This window comes from Myodes glareolus, chromosome 2 (assembly GCF_982192425.1).
Source record: "Myodes glareolus chromosome 2, mMyoGla1.1, whole genome shotgun sequence".
Taxonomy (NCBI): Eukaryota; Metazoa; Chordata; class Mammalia; order Rodentia; family Cricetidae; genus Myodes; species Myodes glareolus.
Window position 1 is genome coordinate 53,583,934 of NC_142027.1, and position 24,098 is coordinate 53,608,031.

The 24,098-nt window shown below is 36.0% G+C and overlaps 1 protein-coding gene across 4 annotated transcripts in view; it reads right to left on the minus strand.

Moving 5' to 3' along the window:
• The window catches only part of Nectin3 (nectin cell adhesion molecule 3), a 117,939-nt gene that overhangs the window by 69,596 nt on the left and 24,245 nt on the right, over positions 1-24,098 (minus strand). For all 4 annotated transcript variants that reach the window (XM_085685560.2, XM_085685563.2, XM_085685558.2 and 1 more), the window contains exons 2-5: positions 15,929-16,270; positions 10,467-10,763; positions 8,838-8,955; positions 5,594-5,745 (exon numbers count right to left, since the gene is read on the minus strand). In XM_085685560.2, coding sequence (XP_085541686.1) covers positions 5,594-5,745; positions 8,838-8,955; positions 10,467-10,763; positions 15,929-16,270 — 909 coding nt within the window. The remainder of the gene's footprint in view (positions 1-5,593; positions 5,746-8,837; positions 8,956-10,466; positions 10,764-15,928; positions 16,271-24,098) is intronic.

Genomic DNA, 24,098 nt, shown 5'->3' on the forward strand with positions numbered 1-24,098 from the left:
TTAATGAATATATATTCACAGTAACAATAGTTTTTCATTCTTAAGATTAGAAAGTAGTGTCACTTACAAATACTGAAAATCAAAACAAAACAAAAGAACTGACACTTAGTCTGTAAGTCCAGGGTATTTAACCCACGTCTGAGTGAATACTGTGCTCTAAGAACGGCTATTGTCTCAACGTAGATTATTACTTAAGGCATCTGTACGTGGCTGGCTTAAGAATGATCAGACAAAAATTCAATTAAATCAAGTATTCAAATGTATCTTCTTAGCCAGTAGCAAAAGGAAATAAGAAGACAATAAAAATGAAATGTTTTCTTAATATGTATCTTTACTTAATCTGTAAGAAAGAACTTACTTTTAAAAGAATGAAAAACCATAGAATCTTGTTAAGTGAGCATACTATATAAGTCATTGGTTTAATAATTCTCTCAAAAATATTTTAAAATAAAAAGTACTATAACTCTTTTTATTAAATATATATAATAGTAAAGACTATTATTTGGTAATCTTAAAACTCAAAAAGCATATATTTAACTGTGTCAATCAAATGAGCTACAATCAAATGAGACTAACACACAAAATAAATTTAATGTAATAATCGCCTCTAATAACCAATGAATAGTATATATGAACATTTGTAAAATGAAGGAATTTCAACTATATTTGCAAAATTCCATGCCATTGTTTTAAGATAGACTGTCAAAAGAAAATAGCTAATATTTTAGAGAGAACATTCTAATAATATTGAAATATTAGATGCAAATGGACTATTTATTGACATATTACAGAGTAGCCGTTAATATTAAAAAGCAACTAAACATAAATAGTAAAAATTAAAGAATGGTTAACTGTCCATTAAGTAGTATCTGTAGGGCAAGTTACATAAAGTTCTAGAGTTTAAAAAAAAAGATGAGTTTAAAAATGTTGAGTTTTTTCATAGATTAAAAAAAACGACCCAAATGGTAATCTCCTAAAATTAATTTTTATGTGAGTGGGTCTGACAGAGCTTTGTAAAATGATTGTTAGAAAAATACTAAATCTACATGGGGTAAGTTATTCTAATATCACAAGCTAAAGAAATGTACTTACTGAAACAGGTTTCATCACGGAATGCCATATGTATAGAATGTGGTAAAAATTTAGCAAGTACAATATTAAAAAAACCCAAAAAACAAACAAACAAAAACCCCAACAAACCACCAAATACCATAGAAGTCTTCTTCCTATGGTTTTAAGCTATTGCTGGGTGCTATCAAATGCTATGTGTATGTGAATCTAGGAAGACTTGGTAAGAGTCTTCTCTAGCTGAGCAAGTTCACTCTGCAGAAAGCAATAGTAAGATTGATGGATTCTGTTCAGTGGAAAGCAGTAAGGCTTCATGTGGTCCAGGTTCAATGAGTTTAGGTACTACAGAAATAAGTCAAACATCTACACTCCTTCCTGAGACAAGTTATATGTTTAGGGGAGTAACGGGGTGGCCAAGTCACTGAATAGAACATAACACAGCAAAAAGAAATGAACCAGTACATTGAAATAAAAATACAAACTGCCTACATTAATTATTTAAATATTATTCGTCTGTATACATGTAAATTTCCAAGGCTTATGACAATTCCTGATGCCCTAGTTTTCTTAGAACAATGGATACATCTGTGCAACAACCAAGCAGAAAATATGAAACTAATGGTGTTACAATATATTGCTAAAAACTTGACATTTTTATTTCAACTTGCAAAGTTCTTTAAATGTACACAAATCTGTTTTTTCTCATATTTAACAAAATAAAGATTTCAAAAAATTTAACAAAAATTCTTAAAACTTATTAGTGGCCTGAGAAAATTTTCAGTTCACTATTTTCCTTAACTAGTGTTAAAAATAACATAGGCATAATGTTATACACATAATGAGTTAACACTTCATTGTACATTTTAAGCAGTGAACAAATGGAATATATAGCAGACCTATCTTTTTATTTTAATTTAGAATGAATCAAAGTTCATGCATGGAGTCAAAGGTTCTAATAATCATCTACAGCTACTTATCAATAGTGATTTAAAATCACATCAACATCCTTATTGTTTCAATCAGACATTTTGATATTCTTTGTTAAAGGTTTGACATATGAGAAGATCATAAAGATTTGCAGTTGATTCTGAGATTGCTACTAAAAGAAGGGCCTTTGAAGTCTGTTTCACCAATTAATTATAATTAATAATTATTATAATGTACTATAATATAATATAATAATATATAATATTATATATTATATATTATATATAATATAATATACTAATATTATATATAATATAATAATTATTAATGTACAAGGACATACAAGAATGTCCTTGCTGCCACAAGGTACAAGTCAGCCTAGTGGTAACAATGTTAAAAAATTACACATATTGACTTTCATTTCTTTATACTATATATAGGTTGTTTAAATTAAAAAAAAAATCTTAAAGTCGGAAATTGTCATTTGTAGATCCTTGAATTTATACCTGGATCCTAAAATCAATAATATGACATTCGCCTTTACAGAGGAGTAAGAATGCTAGGCATGGGGTGATGATCTGAAATGTCACAATGTGCTGTTCTACTTTCAGAGAAGTAATATTTCAGCTATGTGAAAGTACACACAAACAGCAACCCAGAAAAGTGCCATTTCCAGCACGCAGTTAGCCTTGCCTAAGAGTCGCTTGAGAACCAGGAGAGTGCTAGGATACAGTGCAGCAACCTAAGCTGAATACTGCAAGCATGAGCCTTCTGTTCAAAACCTGATGGCCATTAATGTGAGAAAACATAAAGATATTAAGAATAACTTCAAATTTTCAGAGTTGTTAACTCTGTATTTTTCTAAGCAAAACTTTGACTCTTGACCTAAGATTACATATATTTAAAAGTTCACTTAACGCTGAGATGAGATCTTACTACGTCAATTACAGTCTCTTACCCTGGTAAGAACCCAGGAGGCTAAGGACAAAGCAGCTCTGTAAAAGCAGCAGCACATCTAGGATGCTAACACAGCACAAGCAGCAACGGAGAAGGGAATGCCCCCCCTCCCGCACAGAAATCAGACCACAGACTCCGCAGAGAATGGTAAAATCTAATTCTTGATTACTTGATAAACATCAGCACTACTCTGAGGTAATTGAACTGACTTTTCATATTTACTTAAAGTTTTCACCCAAGTTTATAACGCTTAATAAATTTTAATTTTAAAAATGGATTCGCTATCAGTTTCCTAAACAAAGAAAATAAGGTTGTTATGTTACCAAATCTAATTTTGTTTCACTCATGCAACAAAAATGTAATGAAAAGCTATTGTATGTCATAGATTATTGGGCATGGCAGCAATATAGTCATGATTAAAATAGATACAAATCCATGCTCTCTTAAGAGTTAACTTCTAGTGGGGATAGAAAATAGATAAGCACATGAATAAAAATATACAGTACACCATACTGACAAGTACAAAAACAATAAGGCAGAGGACAGGAGGTAGTAAAGTGGTACAGAGAATCATAGAAAGAGGAGAGATTTTGTTGGCAAACACGACATTTTGGGAAAGCAACTGATGGAAGAGCTGCAAAGATATCTGCGGGGAACTACTCAGGCTACAGAAACAGAAAAGGCCAACTCTCAGACAGAACATACCTGTTATGTTCAGTGAAAACGGAGAACCGTGTGATGAAACCATGAGCAAGGAACATAGATGATGACATGATGTCATAGAGTACACGCGGAGCCATTGCTTATTGTGAAGATGTGGTTTCTTACCATGGGTAAGTAAAGTTGAGGGACGGTTTTAAGGAGGAGTGATATAATCTAATGCACTCTTTAAAAGGATGACTGGCTGCTTATCTGATTAAGGACTGAAAGGTGACAGGTCCAAAGAGGGAGATTAACAGCTTTCTAGGTAAAAAGTCCTGGTTGTTGTGGATCCTAACAGTAACAGCAGGGGAGGAGTAGAGTGGATAACACTCCATGGCGCCTCTAGGACAGCTGAGACAGGTCTGCTGAGAGACTGACTGAGCGAAGGACAGAGTGGAAAGAAGGTTGTCAAAAGGGCTATTATCTTGAGCGACCATGACAGAACTCACAAGCACTGAAAGGAGGGACGGACAAGATAAAAAGGTGTGGATTAAGGGACAGACCTTGGTTTTGAAAAAGGTAAGTAATAAATGCCTGCTCAATTTCTGTATATATTTAACAATTCTAAAGAAGCAGCTGAAACAAAAGTGGAGAATTCTTAAATAAATAAATAACCCTGGAATCCAGAAAGTCTAAGTTTAGTTATCACCAACGGACTTAGTATACATACGTAAAAGACCAACTTGAACCTGGTATATAAAGAAGATAAAATGGTAACATTTGGAGCTAAGATCAAATGCCCCACAGGAAGCTATGTAAAAGGAACAAAATGTAAAGAAATACTCTCCAGGAAATTAAAATTTAAGTTTTTAATATAATTTAAATTTATACTGACTATGGCTTGTCCTTGGGGGAAAAAGCGACTCATATACTTTAATTAACTTCCCACTGAAGTGCTGTTACTAAAGAGCTGTATGTGGATTTACACGGCAGTATGTTCCTTGCGAGAATCATACAAAAAGAAAGCAGGAGCCTGTTGTATGCTAGACACTAATCCATGTCCTGAGCACAGTTGAACATCGACAGAAGCAAGCCACTAGCCTACAGTGGTGCTGGGGACAAGCACACTGCACTGAAAACATAAGCACAATGCTTTTCAAAATCCATAACTTATTCATACAGTTGGAGAGACTGAGAGCCATAACCATCCATTCTATAATACAAACCTTCATCTCAAAGTCCTCCTTTAGATCATCCTCATTTTCCATGTGTTAGATGTGAAGATTGCTATATCCTTCTGATCATTAAGAATTACTCAAATATTTAATGTATTTTTCCTACATTAATACTTCATAGGTAATTTATAGCTATTAGTAAAAAATGTGGATTCTGTTCATATAGTCTGTGAATGCTCAAATTTATACTATGCCAAATTAACAAAACTTTCATAGTGAAACAAATAGTATATGAAAAACAAATACTTTCAGGGCTGAAAATAATGACAAAAATACCAAATTTTACGTCATTAAAATACAGTAGCATTCTTACTTCACTTCTCATTAACCTAAAATGGCAGTCCCATTTCCAATGGCAAACAATGTTATTTCTGAAGCCAAACTAACAAAGTTAATATTCCATTTTATTTATCAGACAATTACATGCAGAGCAGCAAATAAAGAAGAAAAAACAAAAACAAAACTCAAAAACACTTTATTAATTAAACACTGAAGCATTTAGAAAGGCATGCCACCAGTCAAAGAAAAGTGCAGAATTTGTTGTATACATATGTTGACATTTCTTTAAAGAACTGCTACTGTGTATATATATATATATACACATATATATATATTTAAGATGCTATAACTTTCATATCTCTTTTGTATTATCTTAAAACTATCAGCGAATCTAAGCTGTTGAGTATAAATGATTGCACAGTATTACACTGTAATTATTATGATAGCAGTACTTTAACTCATCTTGGAAGGAGGCAGGAGCTTACCTGAAATGTAGATGATCTTTTGATCACTTCTTTGACCAAGGGAATTTGTCACTTTACAGACATAAACACCAGAATAATTGAAATTCAGTGGTTGGACAAAATGAAGAGTATTGTCAGAAGCCAATAAACCATCAGGCCATTGTCCATCCAACCTAGATTTTAAGAAGCATGATGTTATTTTAAATAGCTTAAAATAGCAAACACTGACAATTATTTAAACTGTTAAACTTTTAAGATGCCAATAAATCTACCTATGTGTTGGATATTAGTTATGAATGTATATAAATTTGATTCCAAATTATTTTATCCTTAACTATCCAAGTCCATTAAGTGCATCCACTTCTTTAGAAATTTAATCTATGTATGTTAGACAGGTCATCATAATGAGAAGGAAGATTTTCATATTCTTTAGTAAATTTCTTCCACAATTTCACCAATTAAATATATGCTACATTCTGATAACTGTCATCCTCTACCATCTCTGAAGTTCCAAACCCCTTTTGCCTGACCCCCAAAGAGTTATTTTTCCTATTCATGTCTTTTTGTGGCACAATGAGTTGACCAAGGTTATTGGTGTAACCATGGATTTAGAACTATTCCCTGGAACCTAGTGGGCTCATTTGTGGGTACCTAATTGAAGACAACACATTTCATCGCTCTCCCCAGAACACAGGAGTTCAACAGTTCAAAAAGCAGGGGTTGGGTCCTATGAGTCCCTTCATGAACGACGATTGGCTGGAGACAGGTCAAATCTAGTGCAGCGTCACTAGAGGCTGCCACAGCCTGCACTGATTGTGTCAGGGACAGAATACTTCACAGCTCTTTCTCCATCTTCCTGCTTTTTATTTCCCTCCCACTCTTCAAAATATTGCTCGAGCATTTGATGGAGTGTTATAATGTCCCATTCAGGGTTGAGCACTCAACTATCACTTGGCCTCAGAACCTTGAGCAGTCATGGAGCTCTGCATTCAACACCACTCACCGCAGAGGAAACTACATCTCTAGATCTCTCCTGGCACAAAAACCAACTCTAAATGAATGAAAGACCTCGGCATAAAACCATTATGTTCGAGCGAAAGGAAGCTGATTTGCTACAAGATGCAGTCATACGCAAGACCTTCTTAAATTTGAGTCTATTAAAAAACAAAGTCAAGAACTAACAAATTAGACCACATGAACTAGTTTGTGTACAGCAAAGTCCATACAATGAATGAAAAATCTTTGCCAGCTACTTAGCTACAGAGTTATTGAATATAATACATACAAGAAAATAAAACATCAAGAAAAGAATCTAATTTAAAAATAGGCTATGGAGGGAGTGAAGCCTTAGTTTGCTTTAACTACCAGTCTGAAGCTCCGAGTCCCATAAGAAAAGACTCACAACTCAACGATTGCTCAGAACAGACAGGATTTATGAGCATGAATGGGAAGATGTTTTGGCATTTAATTGACTGTTAATTGATATAGGAAGGCCCAGCCCACTGTGGGCACCACCATCCTTTGGTAGATGGACCTGGGCTGCACACGAAAGTTAGCTTTCTGCTTCAATTTCTGTCCCAACTTTTTTCAGTGATGGACTGTGATCTGTAAATGGGAATAAACCATTTCTTCCCTTAATTTACTTTAGGTCATGGTATTTTACCATAGCAACAGAGATGACACTAACAATATAAACAGATAAATTTCAAAGGAAAAACAAAAGAAATACAAAGGGCTAATGGACATTTTTAAAAGTTAGATATTGTTAGTGATTAGGGAAATTAAAACTACCTTGAAAGTTTATTTTACCCACTGGAATGACTATCATATGAAGAAATCAAATGAAGAGCTGGAGAAATGGCTCAGCAGTTAAAAGGGTTTGTTGCTCTTGCAGAAGACTTGTGCTTGGTTCCTAGCACCCATATAGTCCCTCACAACTGTCTACTTATAGATCCAGAAGATTGTAATGCCCTTCATTGGCCTCTACGGGCTCCTATATGAAAATGATATACATATGCAAGCACACACACATAAAAACCAATAAATAAAATGTAAAAGAAATCAATTGACAACAAATACTATCCAGGATGTCAGAAGAGAAGAGCACTTATTCGCTGTGAGTGGAAGTGCAAGGCAATGAAGCCACTATGGAAATCAGTTCTTCAAAGGGCTAGGAGCAGAATTATCATATCACCCAGTTAGAAATATACTCAAAGGACTTATATCCTACTACAAAGATATCTATTCAACAATGCTAAATGCTGTTCTATTCACAACAGCTAAGACAATGAATATCGATAAATGAATAATAAAAATTTAGCAGACAGATACAATATAATTCTATTCAGCTGTAAAGGAAATAAGACTTACAAGTAAATGGAACTAGAAAAAAATTATGACTATGATAACCCAGGACCAGAAACAAAGCACTCTATGTTCTGTCTCATTTATAGACCGTAGTACTAAATCTTTTGATTTGTGTTTAATCTGGAATACCTGCAGAAGTCAGTCAAAAAGGGCCATTGGGATTGGGTGTGCCTAAGGCGTGTAGCAGAACATGAGTGATATGTAAGTAGACAGAAAGAATACTAGGGATGAAAAGTTGAAGGTTAGGGTAGGGGATGTAGGGAGGCAACAGGGAGGGAGTAATCTCAATGACAGGAATGGGTAATCTCAGTGAAGGCCATAGGGAGCCTCACTAAATTTAAATGTAGGCCAAAAACAAGAGAGAGAGTTTGAAGGGTGTCATTCTGCAGGGCATGGACTCTTAAAAGCCAGGATCATTAAACCACAATCCTAGTGCTAGATAGGAGATGCCTCTTTATAAGCTACTACTTAGCTAGGCAATAGAGGCCCCAAACTATGTAACTTCCTGCCATTTCTTGGTTGTCTACCAGAATTAGATAAGACTAGACCTACTGCTGAAGATATCACACACCCTAATTATAGGGTACAGAGAAATCAAGTTGAAACTGAAGTAGAAGCTTCCTCTCTATGAGCTAGCTTTCATCAGACCTATGATAGCAAATAGAGAGAAAAAAGAAAAAAACTGAAGTCTCTAACATTGCTGCCAGTAAGGAACAGAAATGCTAGGACAGGGTGCTGAGAGATAGCAAGAGGGTAGAAAAAGACCGAGAAACCTTTTGTTTAATTTCTACAGCTATTAATTTAACTACGCAATACACTGATTAAAATTAATCTTAATGCCTTCAGAATACCTTTCTCCTTTTAACAATTGGCTACTGTGCATTTAACTCTGTATTACCTGCTCCATACGGACTTGAATGGTGGAGGATTTGCATCAGCATTACATTTGAGGTTAACACCTCTTCTTCCCACAAACCAATTTCCATCATATCCTGTAACTGAAACTTCAGGAGCATCTAGAAAACCAATGAATGCAAACACAATCATCCTTTGTTAGGAGTACATACACTATACAATGAAAAAACATTAATGTAATGGGTAAGCTTTAGAAGAATGGAATTTATTTTTCCTTATTTTCAACATAACCACCTGGGAAGACAATATTCAGTAAACAGTAGTTGACTAAGACAATGAATGGATGGATGAGTGGATGGATGAATGGAATTCAGAATCAGATAAAATCACCTATGTCTTTATTTAGCAAAGATGCTGAATATAAGACTTCATAACTCCTATTATAAAAGATGTAGACTCATAAACAAAACAAACACAGTATATTACTCAATTAAATATGGAGACGTGGCATGTAGGTACTGTCTTAGTACCAAGTTCCTTATATAACCGTCTGAAAAAGGATGTTTAAGCTAAGAGGAGTAAGATTCATATTACAATTAAGTAATATTCGCTGTAAATGGAGAGCTGTGGCACATACTTTTTGATACTATATACAAGTACAATAAATATCTAGAGCTTCAATGGCAACAGAACAAACTACTCACTGCAGCCAAAAGGGTCTTTAGTATATGCACAGCATAATCAATTTTAACTGTAATGAGTAGTGTAATCTAAACCCAAGCATGGCATTTCACCAAAAAGTAAAAACAATAGAACTTCAGAACCCCAGCAAAGATGATTTCAATTTGCATGTATGAAAATGATAGCAGACCTAAACACTTGCTGATGTTATCTCCAATCTGCCTAATGTTAAGTCACTCTTGAAAGAAAGCAACAACCAATTTTACTCAAAAATTTAAAATTTCAAACAAATCACAATGCATCAAAACCAGAAACTGGTGAGAAGTGAAATGCAAGTACACATGAAAATGTGAGAACTCCCCAGTACAAAGGAGGCAGCTAGGACTCTTGTATATAGTTTCTTACTATTCCAAATCATAGTTTTAAAATATTTTAGCTACATAATAATTATAATATCAGTAACATCAGCTTAGAACAATACTGAAGAAAGATTTTCAAACTAGCTAAAATGTACCTATAAAGTAAGAGATAATTCTTTGTTTTGTTTTTCAAGACAGGGTTTCTCTGTGTAGCCCTGGCTGTCCTGGAACTTGCTCTGTACATCAGGCTGACCTGGAACTCAGAGATCCCTCCTGCCTCTGTTTACCCAGTGCTGGGATAAAAGGTGTGCACCATTACTACCCAAGTAAAGGAGTCTTACTAAAAACAGTAGGACCCAGCACAGGGTCAGCAGTCCAGTTAAACACAATGCAGCTGTTTGTCTTTTAAGTAGTACACATCTGAGGTACAAGTTTCCACAGCTTCCTTAAGTTTAGCCTCCTTTAAAGCCTCAACTTTTAGTTGAGCATCACTGCATACTCAGTACTCAAACCAAAGGCGATTTGACAAAGAACTCTGACTACAGGAGAAAATGCCGTATGTAGCTTAAGTTGAACGTAGACACTGGTGTAGACACTGGATGTCTAATGAGCAGAGTGTGGGGCGCACTTACATTGGATGTCTAGAATGAAAGAGTATCGGACATCCTTTTCTAAGGCTGGATGTCTGACAACACAAGTAATTCGCCTTCCTCTAGCAAATCTCGTGGGAAAGAGCTTGTACTGGCTGACAATCGTGGCTGTTTCATTGGGAAAGGAAGTTGTAGTAGATTCCATTTCACCAAGATCACCTTCCCAGTCAATACGTGCAACTGGTTTTCCAGTGGCTGCTATACAAATGGCTGCTACTGTTTCATTTCCTCCATCAATTAAAGAGTCTGGCCCTTTTATCAGGCTCACCGTAGGTTCAACTGTTTAAATGAAAAAAAAAAGTACTTCAATTAATAAGTACTTACAGTTTGTTCTATCCACATCTAGAAATAATTATACTCTTAGGGACAAATACAAATAAAATCATACAAGTATATTTTAAGTAATGCCAACATCAACTGCATTCCTGAAATAAGAGGTTAAGTTTTATATTATCATCACAAAGATGGCTGTCCTGATAAATTTTACCTTCTGAGATTCATTACTTCTGAAATAAAAATAGCTTTATACATTAAATACATTATATGTATATATATATATATATTACTTCATTCTAAGCAAATTTAAAGCAAATAGCCTTTAAATAAGTCACTGGTTTTGTTCTGTCTCTAATTCATAGCTCGATTGCTCTCTATTTTACCTTAAAGGCTATTAATATTTCCTTAAGTACCCCTTCAAGCAAAGGGAATGGAAACAAAGGGAAGGGAAAAGAAACATATATAATGCATTTACAGAGCAAATATCCATGTAACCACCACCATATGAACTAAAAATATGAGCAACTCATAAGTTCCTTGTCTCTCTGTGTATTACCCTATCTATCTAACTTGGTAAATGAATTTTTAAATATCTTCTCAATAGAATCAATAGGGCAAATTCAAGCAAATCCAAACCAGACGGCCTTATTTTACCTGTACCTGGAGTATATAACAGAACTGTTGTAATTATATGTTCTAGTTTTTTGTTTTGTTTTGTTTTGTTTTTAAGACATGGTTTCTCTGTAGCTTTGGATCCTGCCCTGTAACTAGTTCTTGTAAACTAAGCTGGCCTTGAACTCACAGAGATCCACCTGCCCATGCCTCCCAAATGCTGGCATTAAAGGCGTGTGCCACCACTGCCCAGCATCAGGTTTTCTTTGAGTCAACAGATTCGTTTCTTTAGCTTTATTATTTTAAATTCACTTCAACTATTCATTTTCCCGTGATTTAGATCCATGTGAAATTTTATTATCTTAGAACTTATTTATACAATAAGTCATTTATTTATACCAGAATTTATTACTGGCAGATGACACTAGGGTTTTTACCTATTTTTATAACTCATTCTTATACATATCTTGGTGTATTTATAAACAACTTCCTCTGATTTGTCCCAAAACTAGAACTGCTTCTATCCTGGTTATTTTCAATTTTACCCAAACTTATATGAGGTGCCAATTAACTTGCAGTCTTCAAGATATGTATCCATATATTCACCAGCTAATGTTATTAAACTATCCAGCATTTCAACCTCATATATGTCATGATGTATCATTAAGATTTACATTTCTCAAGTTATGAATGAAGGTGGAGGGTATTACATATGCTGTAGGGTCATTTTCAATGTCCTTTTCTGTCAAATGTATTTTGAGGTGAAGTATTTTTTTCTTTTTAACTGGTATGTAAAGGCTGGACATAAATCTTGGAAAATAGTTTCTTCTAAGTTAGATGTAGCACAGATTATTTTCTATCAGTCTCAAGCTTATCATTCTTCTGCTCTGTGTCTTGTTTTGTTTGAGATGTTCAGGTGCTGAACCAAGGTTCTGTGAATGGATATTAGACACATGCTCTGTCACTGAGTTATATCATCACCAGTCCATTTTGAAAAAGTTAATCCAAATGTATTGAGCTGTTTTTATTTACGTTGATGGTTAACTATGTACCAAGAATTACCCTATTTCTCCTATTTGAGTCCAAATACTATGTGATTTTTATTTTTTTCTACAAATTTATAGATTAATGGATTTCCCCAAATGCTACAAGCAATACTGTTTAAAAGTCTCTGGTAATTCCAGCATCTTCTGTCTGTGCAGATCCATTTGGGCATTTTTTAAGGCATCTCAGGCTGGACTCAGACTCACTCTGTAGCCTGCTATAACTGAGCTTCACTTTGCCTGCCTCCACCTCTAGAATGCAGGAATTACAAGAATGTGCCCCCATGCTGTGGCAAATTTACATACAGCTGGGGGTCAAAACCCCATTATGCTAGGCACTCTACCAACTGAGCCATACCCCAGACAGGAGTCTGTTTCTGTGGTCTTATTTGTACAGGGAGTTGAAGACCGACCCCCCCCCCCTTACTTGTAAAACTGGTAGTCCTCAAGCAGAGGACTATTATCTGAATTATTAATGTAGAAATACTTAAAAGACTAAAGATATTCCCTCAAAAACAAAACAAAACAAAAAAAAAAACTTTCTTTGGCCAAGCTCCTACAAACTAATTAGGCCAGGATTTTCTCAAGTTCTTAAACTATATAGCGTGGGTCTATGACTCTTCAAACATGACTTGCTTTGAGTTTACTACTACTCTGAGACTGTAAATCTTTGAGATACAAAGCAAATGAAGTAAGACACTCCATATTGGACAGAATTACACTCAAGCCTCTGCTTCTTGCTTCAACTGATCTTATCCCAAAGGGTTAAGAAGTCATCTCTCCCTTGTAGAAGTTCTAAATCTCATCTGGGCATCACAATATTTCTTCAGGATGAATCAGCTCTCAGTACAAGGTTATTTCTATGCCATCGTCTTTTCCCAGTATTAACACAGTCATGCTCCTCACCAGACACTTTGGGGTTCCAAACACCCCAGTTGAAGAGCTGGTCCGAAAAAGCTTATATACACACTAAAGCATTCTTTTCCTTGAGAAACATGTATATTTAAAGTCAATTTTGAATAATATTTACTTTTTTAAAAATTGTTTTTATTGAGCTCTACATTTTTCTCCATTCCCTTACCTTCTTCCCCTCTTTGCTTCTACCCTCTCCCATGACCCCCACACATGCTCTCAATTTACTCAGGACATCTTGTCTCTTTCTATTTTCCATGCAGATCACATCCATGTACGTCTCTCTTAGATCCTCTTTGTAGTCTAGGTTCTCTGGGGTTATAAATTATAGGCTGGTTTTTTTCTTTGCTTTATGTCTAAAACCCACCTATACATACTATATTTGTCTTTTTGGGTCTAGGTTACCTCACTGAATATGTTTTTATTCCAGATGTATCCATTTGCCTATAAATTTCAAGATATTATTTTTTTTTACTACTGTGATTGGGAAAATAACCTTCACCAGCCCCACATCAGACAGAGGACTGATCTCCAAAATATACAAAGAACTCAAGAAACTTGACATTAAAGGAACAAATAAGCTAATAAAAAATGGGGTATAGACCTAAACAGAGAACTCTCAGCAGAGGAATCTCAAAGGGCTGAAAAACACTTAAGGAAATGCTCAACATCCTTAGCCATCAGAGAAATGCAAATAAAAACAATTCTGAGATTCCATCTTATACCTGTCTGAATGATCGAGAGCAAAAACACTGGGGTAAGGAGAACACTCATCCATTGCTGGTGGGAGTGCACACTTGTACAGCCACTTTGGAAATCAGGCAATTTCTCAGAAAATTAGGAAACAATCTACGTTAAGATCCAGCAATACGGCTGTTGGGTGTATACCCAAAAGTGGCTCAATCATACCACAAGGACATTTGCTGAACTATGTTCATAGCAGCGCTATTTATAATAGCCAGAACCTTGAAACAACATAGATGCCCCTCAAGCAGAAGAATGAATAAAGAAAGTGTGGTACTTGTTATTTTCCTTGGTAGTTTTATCCCTTCAGCTGGCTTCTCTGTACAGATAGATCCCTCTGCTAAGCAATCTTCCTGTTCTGTCACCTTGGACCCCCTTATGACCTTGCTAAAACTAGTATTGAATACTATTCAATAAGCTACAAAGAAGCCTCTAAATGCTGTGTCTAACACACTTCCAAGTGAGACCAAGGCTGCTGGCCTATGTACTACACTTTAAGCACCAAGGTCTTGAGAGCAGATGAGGCAGGAGCACAAGCTTACACTTATTTTGACAGTAGAAACATCAATTTTTCCATTCATTCAAGTTATTTTCAGATGCTCCAGTGTCTTATACTTCATACAAATGCTTTGCACAACTGATAAATTACTTTTTCAGTAGTCCATTTCAACCATTTAAATTCCTTCTATTCTAGACTGTCCCAGAGATCACTTCTGTGGTGAGAGATTGTCATTAAAATGAGGAAGTGTTACTGGCATTTGATGGGTTGGGGCCTATGGATCTGCAAAGCACTCTATGATGAATAGACAAGAGTCCTCAACAAAAAGAATTCTAGCTTTCACATTCAAAAATCGAGAATTAAAGAATCTTTACTTTAATACCTCTCAGATCTGGCTCTCTGTCAATTCAATAGAAGGTCCACCATGTGCCAAACCCAAACTACCCATTACTTAAGGACTAACAACCATTCCTTTTATAAAATATGTCGTGAATTCTTATGTTCACCTAATCACCCTATATCTTACTAAAGAATTCTTACTGGCCTTGGGGAAGGTGTTAGCTCCTAAAGCTGAGCAATGGGCTTTCTGAAGGAGGAGTTGAGGTGCCTCTCCACCTCAGCTACAGATGACGGTTGCTCCTCTATCTCTGATCTGTGACTACCACAGTATTCCTCTACATTTCCAGATTGCTTTACATCCTACTTCAGGAGTCACCACAATGCTAACAGGTTTAGTCAAGTTCCTCCTTAAACTCTAACAATTAAGGTAGCTAGTATATGATTCAAACAGGTACACAAGTCTTCAACACCAGGAATAAAAACCACTATGGAAAACTGAAATACACAGTGGCAAAAGGTTCCAAGAAGTTCAATGAGAGTCACTGGAGAAAAACAAACAAATAAAAAAGCAAGAAAAACTAAAACCAACAAAAAAAAATCACTAAATTTTAATATTGAAGTAATAAAAAATGTTATAGCAGTTTAGTTTTTAAGAACAGGATTTCATTTTGTAGGCCCAGTTAACCTGGACTATATGGCAATAACCTGCCTGAGCCTCTCAAGAGCTGGAATTACTGATGTGAGTCACCACACCACAGCCAGCTGAAAATCACATCTGTTATTACAGTGCCACCTATTATGAAAAGAGCCAAACCTGTGCAGCATTACAGGCAGGTACACACAGGCTCTGCTTACATTAAGAGAGCCTAGAAACACACAACATTAAGACAGAATTTGAGAAGGTATATCTGAATGTTTTTAATTTAAATCAAATTTATAGAAATCCTCATTTTATATGATTGAAAACATTCTCAATAGGATATTTATCATAGTCTCAAACCCAACTCAAGTACACCTACCTAACACAGTCACAGTTGTAGAGGACTGGGCATTTCCAAGAGGGAATGTAACAGCTTTGCATATGTATTTTCCAGAGTCTGAGAAGCCTATGTTATGCAGAGTAATTGTTGCATCATTAAGTGAGTAGTTTTTAAACAAGACTCTTCCCTGATAATCTCCTTGAACAGAGAATCCATACTGAGGATGATGAACTGCAACAGTCTGTGTACTTTTGCCATGGATCTTCTCCCATGAAATCTGTGTTATGGTTTCATTCACTTCAATTAAACATTTCAACGAAACATTCTTTCCCCACACTGCTGTGACATGTGGCTCCACGATAATTGATCCAGCTAAGGCACCTATAAACAAAACAAAAACACATGTTACACAGTTTTGATAATGGAAAACGTATGCTAACATACAGTCACTCTCCCTCTTTCTCTATACATATACACATATCCAACCACCCACTCCCCCCCCCCCCCACACACACCTGAACAATAAGAGCCTGAAAAGAGCTGGGATTGGGTCAGCTGGAAGTCAGCTACAAATGATCATCAAACCATTCAACAGTGAGCTCCATAGAAAGGGAACTACACTGGAGGCAGATTCTCCCACATCAAAACTTCACATGAGATTTCAGACCTAGCTGCCCCCTTGACTGCAGCTTTGTGAGAGTCTAAAGCAGGGTGCACCATATCTAGATGCCCCTCCCCACTGAACCAAAGAAGAGTAGATGTTATTTCATAGTTAACAAATTTTAGGCATTTTTTTAATGTAACAATAAATAACTTGTTTAAGATCTAAGATCAAGGTAGTTTCCTGTGGAATGCTAAAATTCTCTATAAAACAACAATCTTTGAGATAGACCAACTTCAAAAAAAACACTAAAGAAATGTTTACTATGAATACAAAATTGTCTTTTTTTCAGCAGAGTGAAAAAAACATTTCACAAGCAAGTTTAAAATGAAATGACACCAAACTTCTCCTAAATGCCAGAGAATCACAATTGTCCTGAAGGAGACCAATACTGATCACTGTTTTTGAAGACACTGATCAGTAAATGCTTAAAACATAAAGAAACTACCCTCAGAGAGCTCACCACACGTCAGCTGACAAGGAAACAACAAAAACTATGAAGCCAAAATAAGTCCTCAAAGCATTAAATTGCAAAAACATCTTTAAAACAATGTCATTTCTAACATTTTAAATGAATATACAAGCACAGAAGGAATGAAAATAATTTTTAAATGCAGTAAATTTTATTCAAATACTATTTTTTTCTGTTTTGTTTTGACAAGAGCCCACTACATAGAAAAGCTGGCCTTTTGCCTGATGACTCTCATAACCCACAGTGTTTGTGCCACCGCCCCAGCTTTCTTCACTCAGGACTAGACAACAGTCTTAAACAATATTCTCTCTTTTTGGGGGGGAAATATTGCAAAAAAGTCAATAAAATGGAAAAAAGGACCTTCTAAAGGATGACTATAGGAAGGGTCTAATATTTATTATTTATAGGAGGAAACCGATCATTTATAACACTATCTTTAGCAACCACAAAAGAAAATGTTTTGGTGTTCTTTAAATCATTGCTTGTTATCAAGAACCCCTCAATTTATCATCACTCATTATTAACTTGAAATGTCAAAAATAACTAGCTCAAGATATAAGATGTGCAGTATTCTAGGTATTTTAGTATGAGGTAGGGTAAAGTCAGGCGCTAAGCCAAAAATTATACAAACTCACAAAAAACTATCACGAATATTGACTTGTATTGGAAGACAGGAACAGGACGATCAGATGGGAAAGGAAGGGAACAAGTGGGTGAGGGAGGGACAGTTAAAACTAAGGGCCATTTGAGAAGTCATATGGAAGTCTAATACAGTAGAATCCTAAAATATATAGGATTCAATATATATAATTGAAGGTCATCTAAATGGAATTGCTAAATAATGGGGAGACAGAACCAACTGGACATATCTCTCATTACCAAACGAAGCCTCCAGTTCTGGGAATGGGTTACATCTAATCAGCTGCTGGCCAAACAACCTAAGCCACTGTCAGGGCTACTATTTCCTATCCATAAACTGACAATAAGGCTCTTGAAGAGAAAAGGAGAGCTGGCACTTACTTTAAAGCCTTCACTCCTATGGACTAATGTTCACAGGCACCAGAAGGGACTCTGTGTACAAAGGCAAAATGGTACACACCAACCTAACTACAAATCCTTCAATCTACAATGATATTTCACCTGCATGATTCTTAAATCTAATAATGGAGCTAACCAACCAATAATATCTGACTGGACTTAAGGCCCACTCCATGAAATGGAACCCTTTCCCAACCTTTGGGTAGCCAAGCCAGGGACTAGGGGAAAATCAAATACCACTGCTTTGCCAAAAAACAGAGCAATAAAATGGTGGAACAAAATGTTCTACTATACTCATAGATCAGGGTTTTGCACAGTCATCAGAGAGAAGAGAGCCATCATCAGAAAAACTTCCTCCTGCAGGAAATGGAACAATACAGAGTCACACCTGCACAATAGTGAATACAGAGTAAGACACCTTGAATACTCAATCCTAAATGGATCTCCATCAATTCCTTCCCCCTCAGAACTCAAGAAACACTAAGGAAGAGAAGATGGAAAGATTCTGAGAGCCAGAGGGACATGAAGGACTCCAAGGTATCAAGCGCTCTAAATATGTATGTACATATGAACTCATAGAGACTGTGGCAGCATGCAAAGGGCCTCCATAAGTTTGGGTCTCATGGGGTCCCAACACTGACAGGAAATGAATATAAGCCCTCATTCCTAATCCAGAAGCTAATCCAATTGACAACTACTCACAAATGAGAAAAATTAGTTTCCTTCATTAGAGGCTCTCACTGAGGAAACAAACACTCTTAAGGCCAATCCCCATGCCCCACAGCACATGGCCAACACAGAACTAACTCAATGGCACCTTTGAAGGTTCTTTGTCTCATAATGTTTTGGCACTTATTTTTTCAATTGTTTTTGTTTTTTAACTTTTCTTTATAGGTCCTTTCCATATATATTATGGTTTTCAGTTTTGTATTTTTATGGAACACATGTGTCTCAGTGTCTACTGTGTTTTCTGAGCTTTTTCTTTGGCTCTTTTTCTTTGTAGTTTGTTTATTTTGTCCCATTCTGGTATGTTTTTAACCTAATTTCATTTTATTATTATTTGTTTTAAGATGACTGTATCTTAATGAGGGAAAGAAAGGGTAAGGATTTGGGTGGGTGGGTAAGTGGGGAGCATCTAGGAGGAGCTGGGGAAGGTAAAATCATAACCAGAATATATCATACTAAAAATTTTCAATAAAAAGTTTTTTTACAATAAATGCACATAGCATTATGATACATTAAGCTCTACATTTTATACATAAAAATATGATACCCAGTTGAATTTTTCAAGAATATAAAGATACTTTTTGACTAATAATAATGAAAGCTGACATAATTTTCTCATTTGATATCAAAAAAAAGGAAATTCAGTAACAATGAACACTTTTTGCCTGTCTTTTGTCAAAGAAAAAGCTAACTTCGAAGAAAACAAAATCTCTCAATAATAAAGTTTGCAAAACAGTCACCATCATCATTTGGGCTTGAGCACAGTATGGTGCATTCATAAGTGTTTCCAATCTGTGTAGAGCCCTCCATAGCGAATTTAGCTTTTACTTATACAGACAAAGAAAAGAAAAAAGGTTTATGGTAAGTAGAAGCAGCATCCAAGGCCACCACCTTGATTTTAGGCACACATGCTTAAGGTTCTAAAAACTCTCCTGGTGAATAAAAAGAAAGATTATAGACACACAGTAAGAAGATATTCAGATATAAAAAAAACACTAAATTAGTCATAGTGTGTTTGATAAATGTACAGAGGCTTGGGAAAGAGAAAAGAAAGTACAAACAGTCATAGATTATTTATTTTAAAATCCTTAAAAAGGAATAGAATTTTATATATATTAAGCCAGGTAAAGATGGAAAATATACAAAGTCAGAATTATGAATATTATTGTATATTCTTAAAATTTTTAATTAAATTAGTTAATGAGTTAACTGCTTTGGTTATGGGGGGCTACTGAGTTAAACCAACATATATATTTTAAAGGGATCTTGACTTCAAAATTTAAATCTAAGGATATTTTGCTTTGGAAAAGTGGTTCTGCTTTTGTTTCCACTGAAGATGAAAACCTGTGGATTCCTTCCAGGCTAGTATGGTTTGACTGAACAAAAGCCCCTGAAAGGTCTCTGTAAACCCTACAGATACTTCATCCACAGACAGTAGGAAGTAGTTTGGAGAAAATAACGTCTACATTTCTAAGAGTTGGGGGATGGGTGGGTATGGAGGGCCTTTGGTTATTTGGTAGGTTAGGGATGTTTGCTATATTTAGGGAAATACAAAAATAAGACAATGGATGGAAATAGAAAACGCTTTACTGAGTGAGGTAAGCCAGACCCAAAAAGAGGAACACGGTATGTATTCACTCATAAGTGGATTCTAACCATAATTAAAGGTCTTTGAGCCTATTATTCGTGATCCTAGAGAAGCTAAATAAGATGAACCTGATGAAGATTATTTAGCTATCCACCAGGAGGTAGGAAATAGACAAGAGTCCCAGGTAACCTTGGGTGCATGGGGGTGGGGTGGGAGGGTAGTTGGAAGGGGAGAGGGTTAGAGAGAAGGGAGTAGGGGAGGAATGGGGAAAGCTCGGTGGACCGGGATGGGGGGGGGGAGGGAGGAAGGATGAATATGGGATCAGGGAAGAATATATTTCAACTAAGGGAGTCATTTTAGGGTTTACAGGAGACTTGATTATATATGGGATCCCAGGTCCAAGGAGAGATCCCCAGATTGTTCTCTGGACAGAGGAGAGGGCGCCTGAACCGGCCTTGGCCCATAACCATACTGATGAATATTTTACTTATCACCATAGATCCTTCATCTGGCGAAGGACGGCGATACAGATGGAGACCCACATTGGAGCACTGGACTGAGCCCCCCATGGTCCAAATGAGGAGCAGAAGGAGGAAGAAAATGAAAAAGGAAATAAGGACTGCGAGGGATGCTATCACCCACTGATACAAGGGGACAGATCTAATGAGAGTTTACCAAGGCCAGTTGGATTGGGACTGAACGAGGAGGTGATCTAACCAGATTCTCAGAATTTGGTCGGATTCTCTGAATGTGGCTGGCCCGAAGTCTTTCTGAAAAGCCATTGACTATGACACTGAGACTTGTTTCCTCTGCATATACTGGATTTTGGGGATCCAGTCTGTTTGGACACTCACCTTCCTGGACCTGGAGGGAGGGGGGAGGAACTTGAACTTCCCACAGGGCAGGAAACCCTGACTGCCCTAAGGGACGAAGAGGGAGGAGGAGAGGGAGTGGGGGGAGTGGGAGGGTGTTGGGAAGAGGGGCGGAAATGGAAACTTTTATAATTTAATAAAATTACTTTCAAAAAAATAAATAAATAAATACAAGCATGAATAAAAAAATAAGACAAAAAGACAATCATTAATCTCAGATATTTTACAATGACATGAACTTTTGGCATAATGATACAATTTAAAGTAATTTTGCTACACTGTATATATGTTTCTATTCTTGTTTAAAGGATTTTTGTATACTGACACAAATTTAAGGTCAATTTTGTCATACTAGACATATATATTTCTACTCTTGTTTAAAGTATTATGCTCATGTAGTCCATTTAAAAATATACTAGTCATCTATAATAGTCAAACTTATAGACGTGTTAGTTAGGTTTTCTAGATATGCAGAGATATATTTGAAATAGAAAGGTAACCTTCAAAACCTTCAAAGACGTACAAAATTTAAGATATTTTAATAATTTAAAATTATTTCAATGTGAGACACTTGCTCCTGGCAGTCCCTATTACTTCAAAGAGGATGATGAGCATTGAAGAAATTCGTTTTCGTTAGAGATTGCCTTCCGTGTGGCAAGGCTAGTCATTTGAGCAAGAGACTGCTCTTTCCTGGACTGTTTGACTATATGCTATATAAACTGGACATGCAAGACCCACAGGAAAGTGACTGCTGAACTTGAAGATGGAACAGTCCTTCAGGATTCCTGCTTCATAAGAGAATCTTCCAGACATTCTGTAGGACACAGAGGAAAATAACTGACAAATTGTCAATATAGGCAGGACAGTTACAAATTTTCTGCTTCACTGTTGTAGGAGGCCTCTTGTTCATTCCAGCCAATTAAGACCCGGAATAATCACACAGAAACTACATTATTTAAATCACTACTTGGCATATCACTTTAGCGTATTTCTGGCTAATTCTTTTATCTTAAATTAACCTATCAGCATTAATCTGCACATCATCATGAGTTCATGGCCTACCGGCAAAGTTTCAGTGGATGTTTGTCTATGGCGGGTCTACATGGCTCCCCCTGACTCCACCTTCTTTCTCCCAGCATTCAGTTTAGTTTTCCCCACCTAGCTTTGTTCTGCCCTGCTATAGGCCCAAAGCAGTTTCTTAATTAATCAATAGTAATCTCAGCATACAGAGGGGAATCCTATATCATCTCACTGAAAAGTCTGCCAGACACTCTAGGCCTATAGACTGAAGATGGATGCCCCAACATTACAGAAGAACTTTGAGTGACTGTCCAGACAGCCAGATAGCTCTGTCATTTCTAGAGTTTTAAAAGTTGCTTATAATACATGTCCAGTTTACATAGGCAATATAATATCCTTCTGTTGTCTTTGATGGAGCTGAAGATAAGATAGTTATAATTATAGGTTTCCTAGTTATGATAAAAGATAAATTAGATAGATATGAAACTTTAGATTAATAATTAGATAGAGTATTTCCTTTAATTTTGTCAAATATAGACTATGTATTTTACCTGTAATTCTTGCTTGATAACTGTTTTATTAAATGCAATATGTTAAAGTAAAACCTTTCTTTTAAATTAGATAAAAGAGGGAAGATGATATAGGATGTCCTTCTGTATATTGTGAATATGTCTTTCTCACTGGTTGATGGATAAAGCTGCTTCAGCCAATGACCAGGTTGAATAGAGCTAGGCGGGAAATCCAGAAAAATATATGGAGAAAAAGAAGACAAAATCAGGGAGATAACATATAGTTGCCAAAGGAGTAACATGAAAGGGCATCACAGGTAAAACACAGCAATGTAGTGATGCAGACTAGTAGAAATGGGTTAATTTACAAGTGAGAACTAGTCAATAATATGCCTAAAATATTGGCCAAACAATTAAAATTAACCTTAAGCCTTTGAGTGGTTATCTTGTTAAGTGGCTATGGGGACCAGCAGCGAAGAGAAATCAGTCCAGTGGGACTAGGTGAGATTGAGAAAAGTCTCCATTTGCACAATAGTACTTAAAATAAAAACTCTGTTTGACAGCAAAGATAAAAAAAAAATCAAGAAAAAGTCTCATATACTGATACACATGGTCAGAAAAAGTAACCTCCAAGTACATGTAATGTTAAACTTCTACCTTTGTCTGTTCTATTAGTGGCTCACTGGCCCATAAAGAGTCACAGGGCAGACTAAATGCAGGAGAAAAAAATCATCTATCTTGATGAAATAGATAGCAGTACACATATAAAGATTAATTTTGGTGTTTCTTTGTTTAAAATCTTAAACCTCTGAGCAGGCTCTGCACGACCCATCAAACACTACCCTCTGGCTATCCTTAAGGCTCTGTGAGGTTAAAAATTATAGTACTTTTGTTTTGGGAATAGGGTTTTTACTTCCTTCCAAGTAAGACTTTTACACGTTTCCATTACTGGATTAAACCCACAGGTTAAAAATTTCTTCTGAATAAGATTTTCTCATTTGGAACCTAGAAACTGTGGAGGAACAGATTTTCTCTTCTAGTTCTTAAGCCAAACTCCTCTTTCCCAGGAAAGAGGCCCCATTGCCAAACAGTAAACCCACTCTCTGCTCCTGTTTTCTCACATGAAGCTAGATTTAACTAAAAAACAGAGGAGTCCTTGAAACACACAAAGGTTTATTAAGAAATACCTCAATCACTTAAAATTTATCATTAAGCTTCGAATCTGAGTCTAAGGAACAGAGAACAATTTTCCTACCAAGAACACTAGCTTTGTCATAGGTGCTTCTGGCAGGAAAACCATGCTAAAATACACTATTTCTGCTC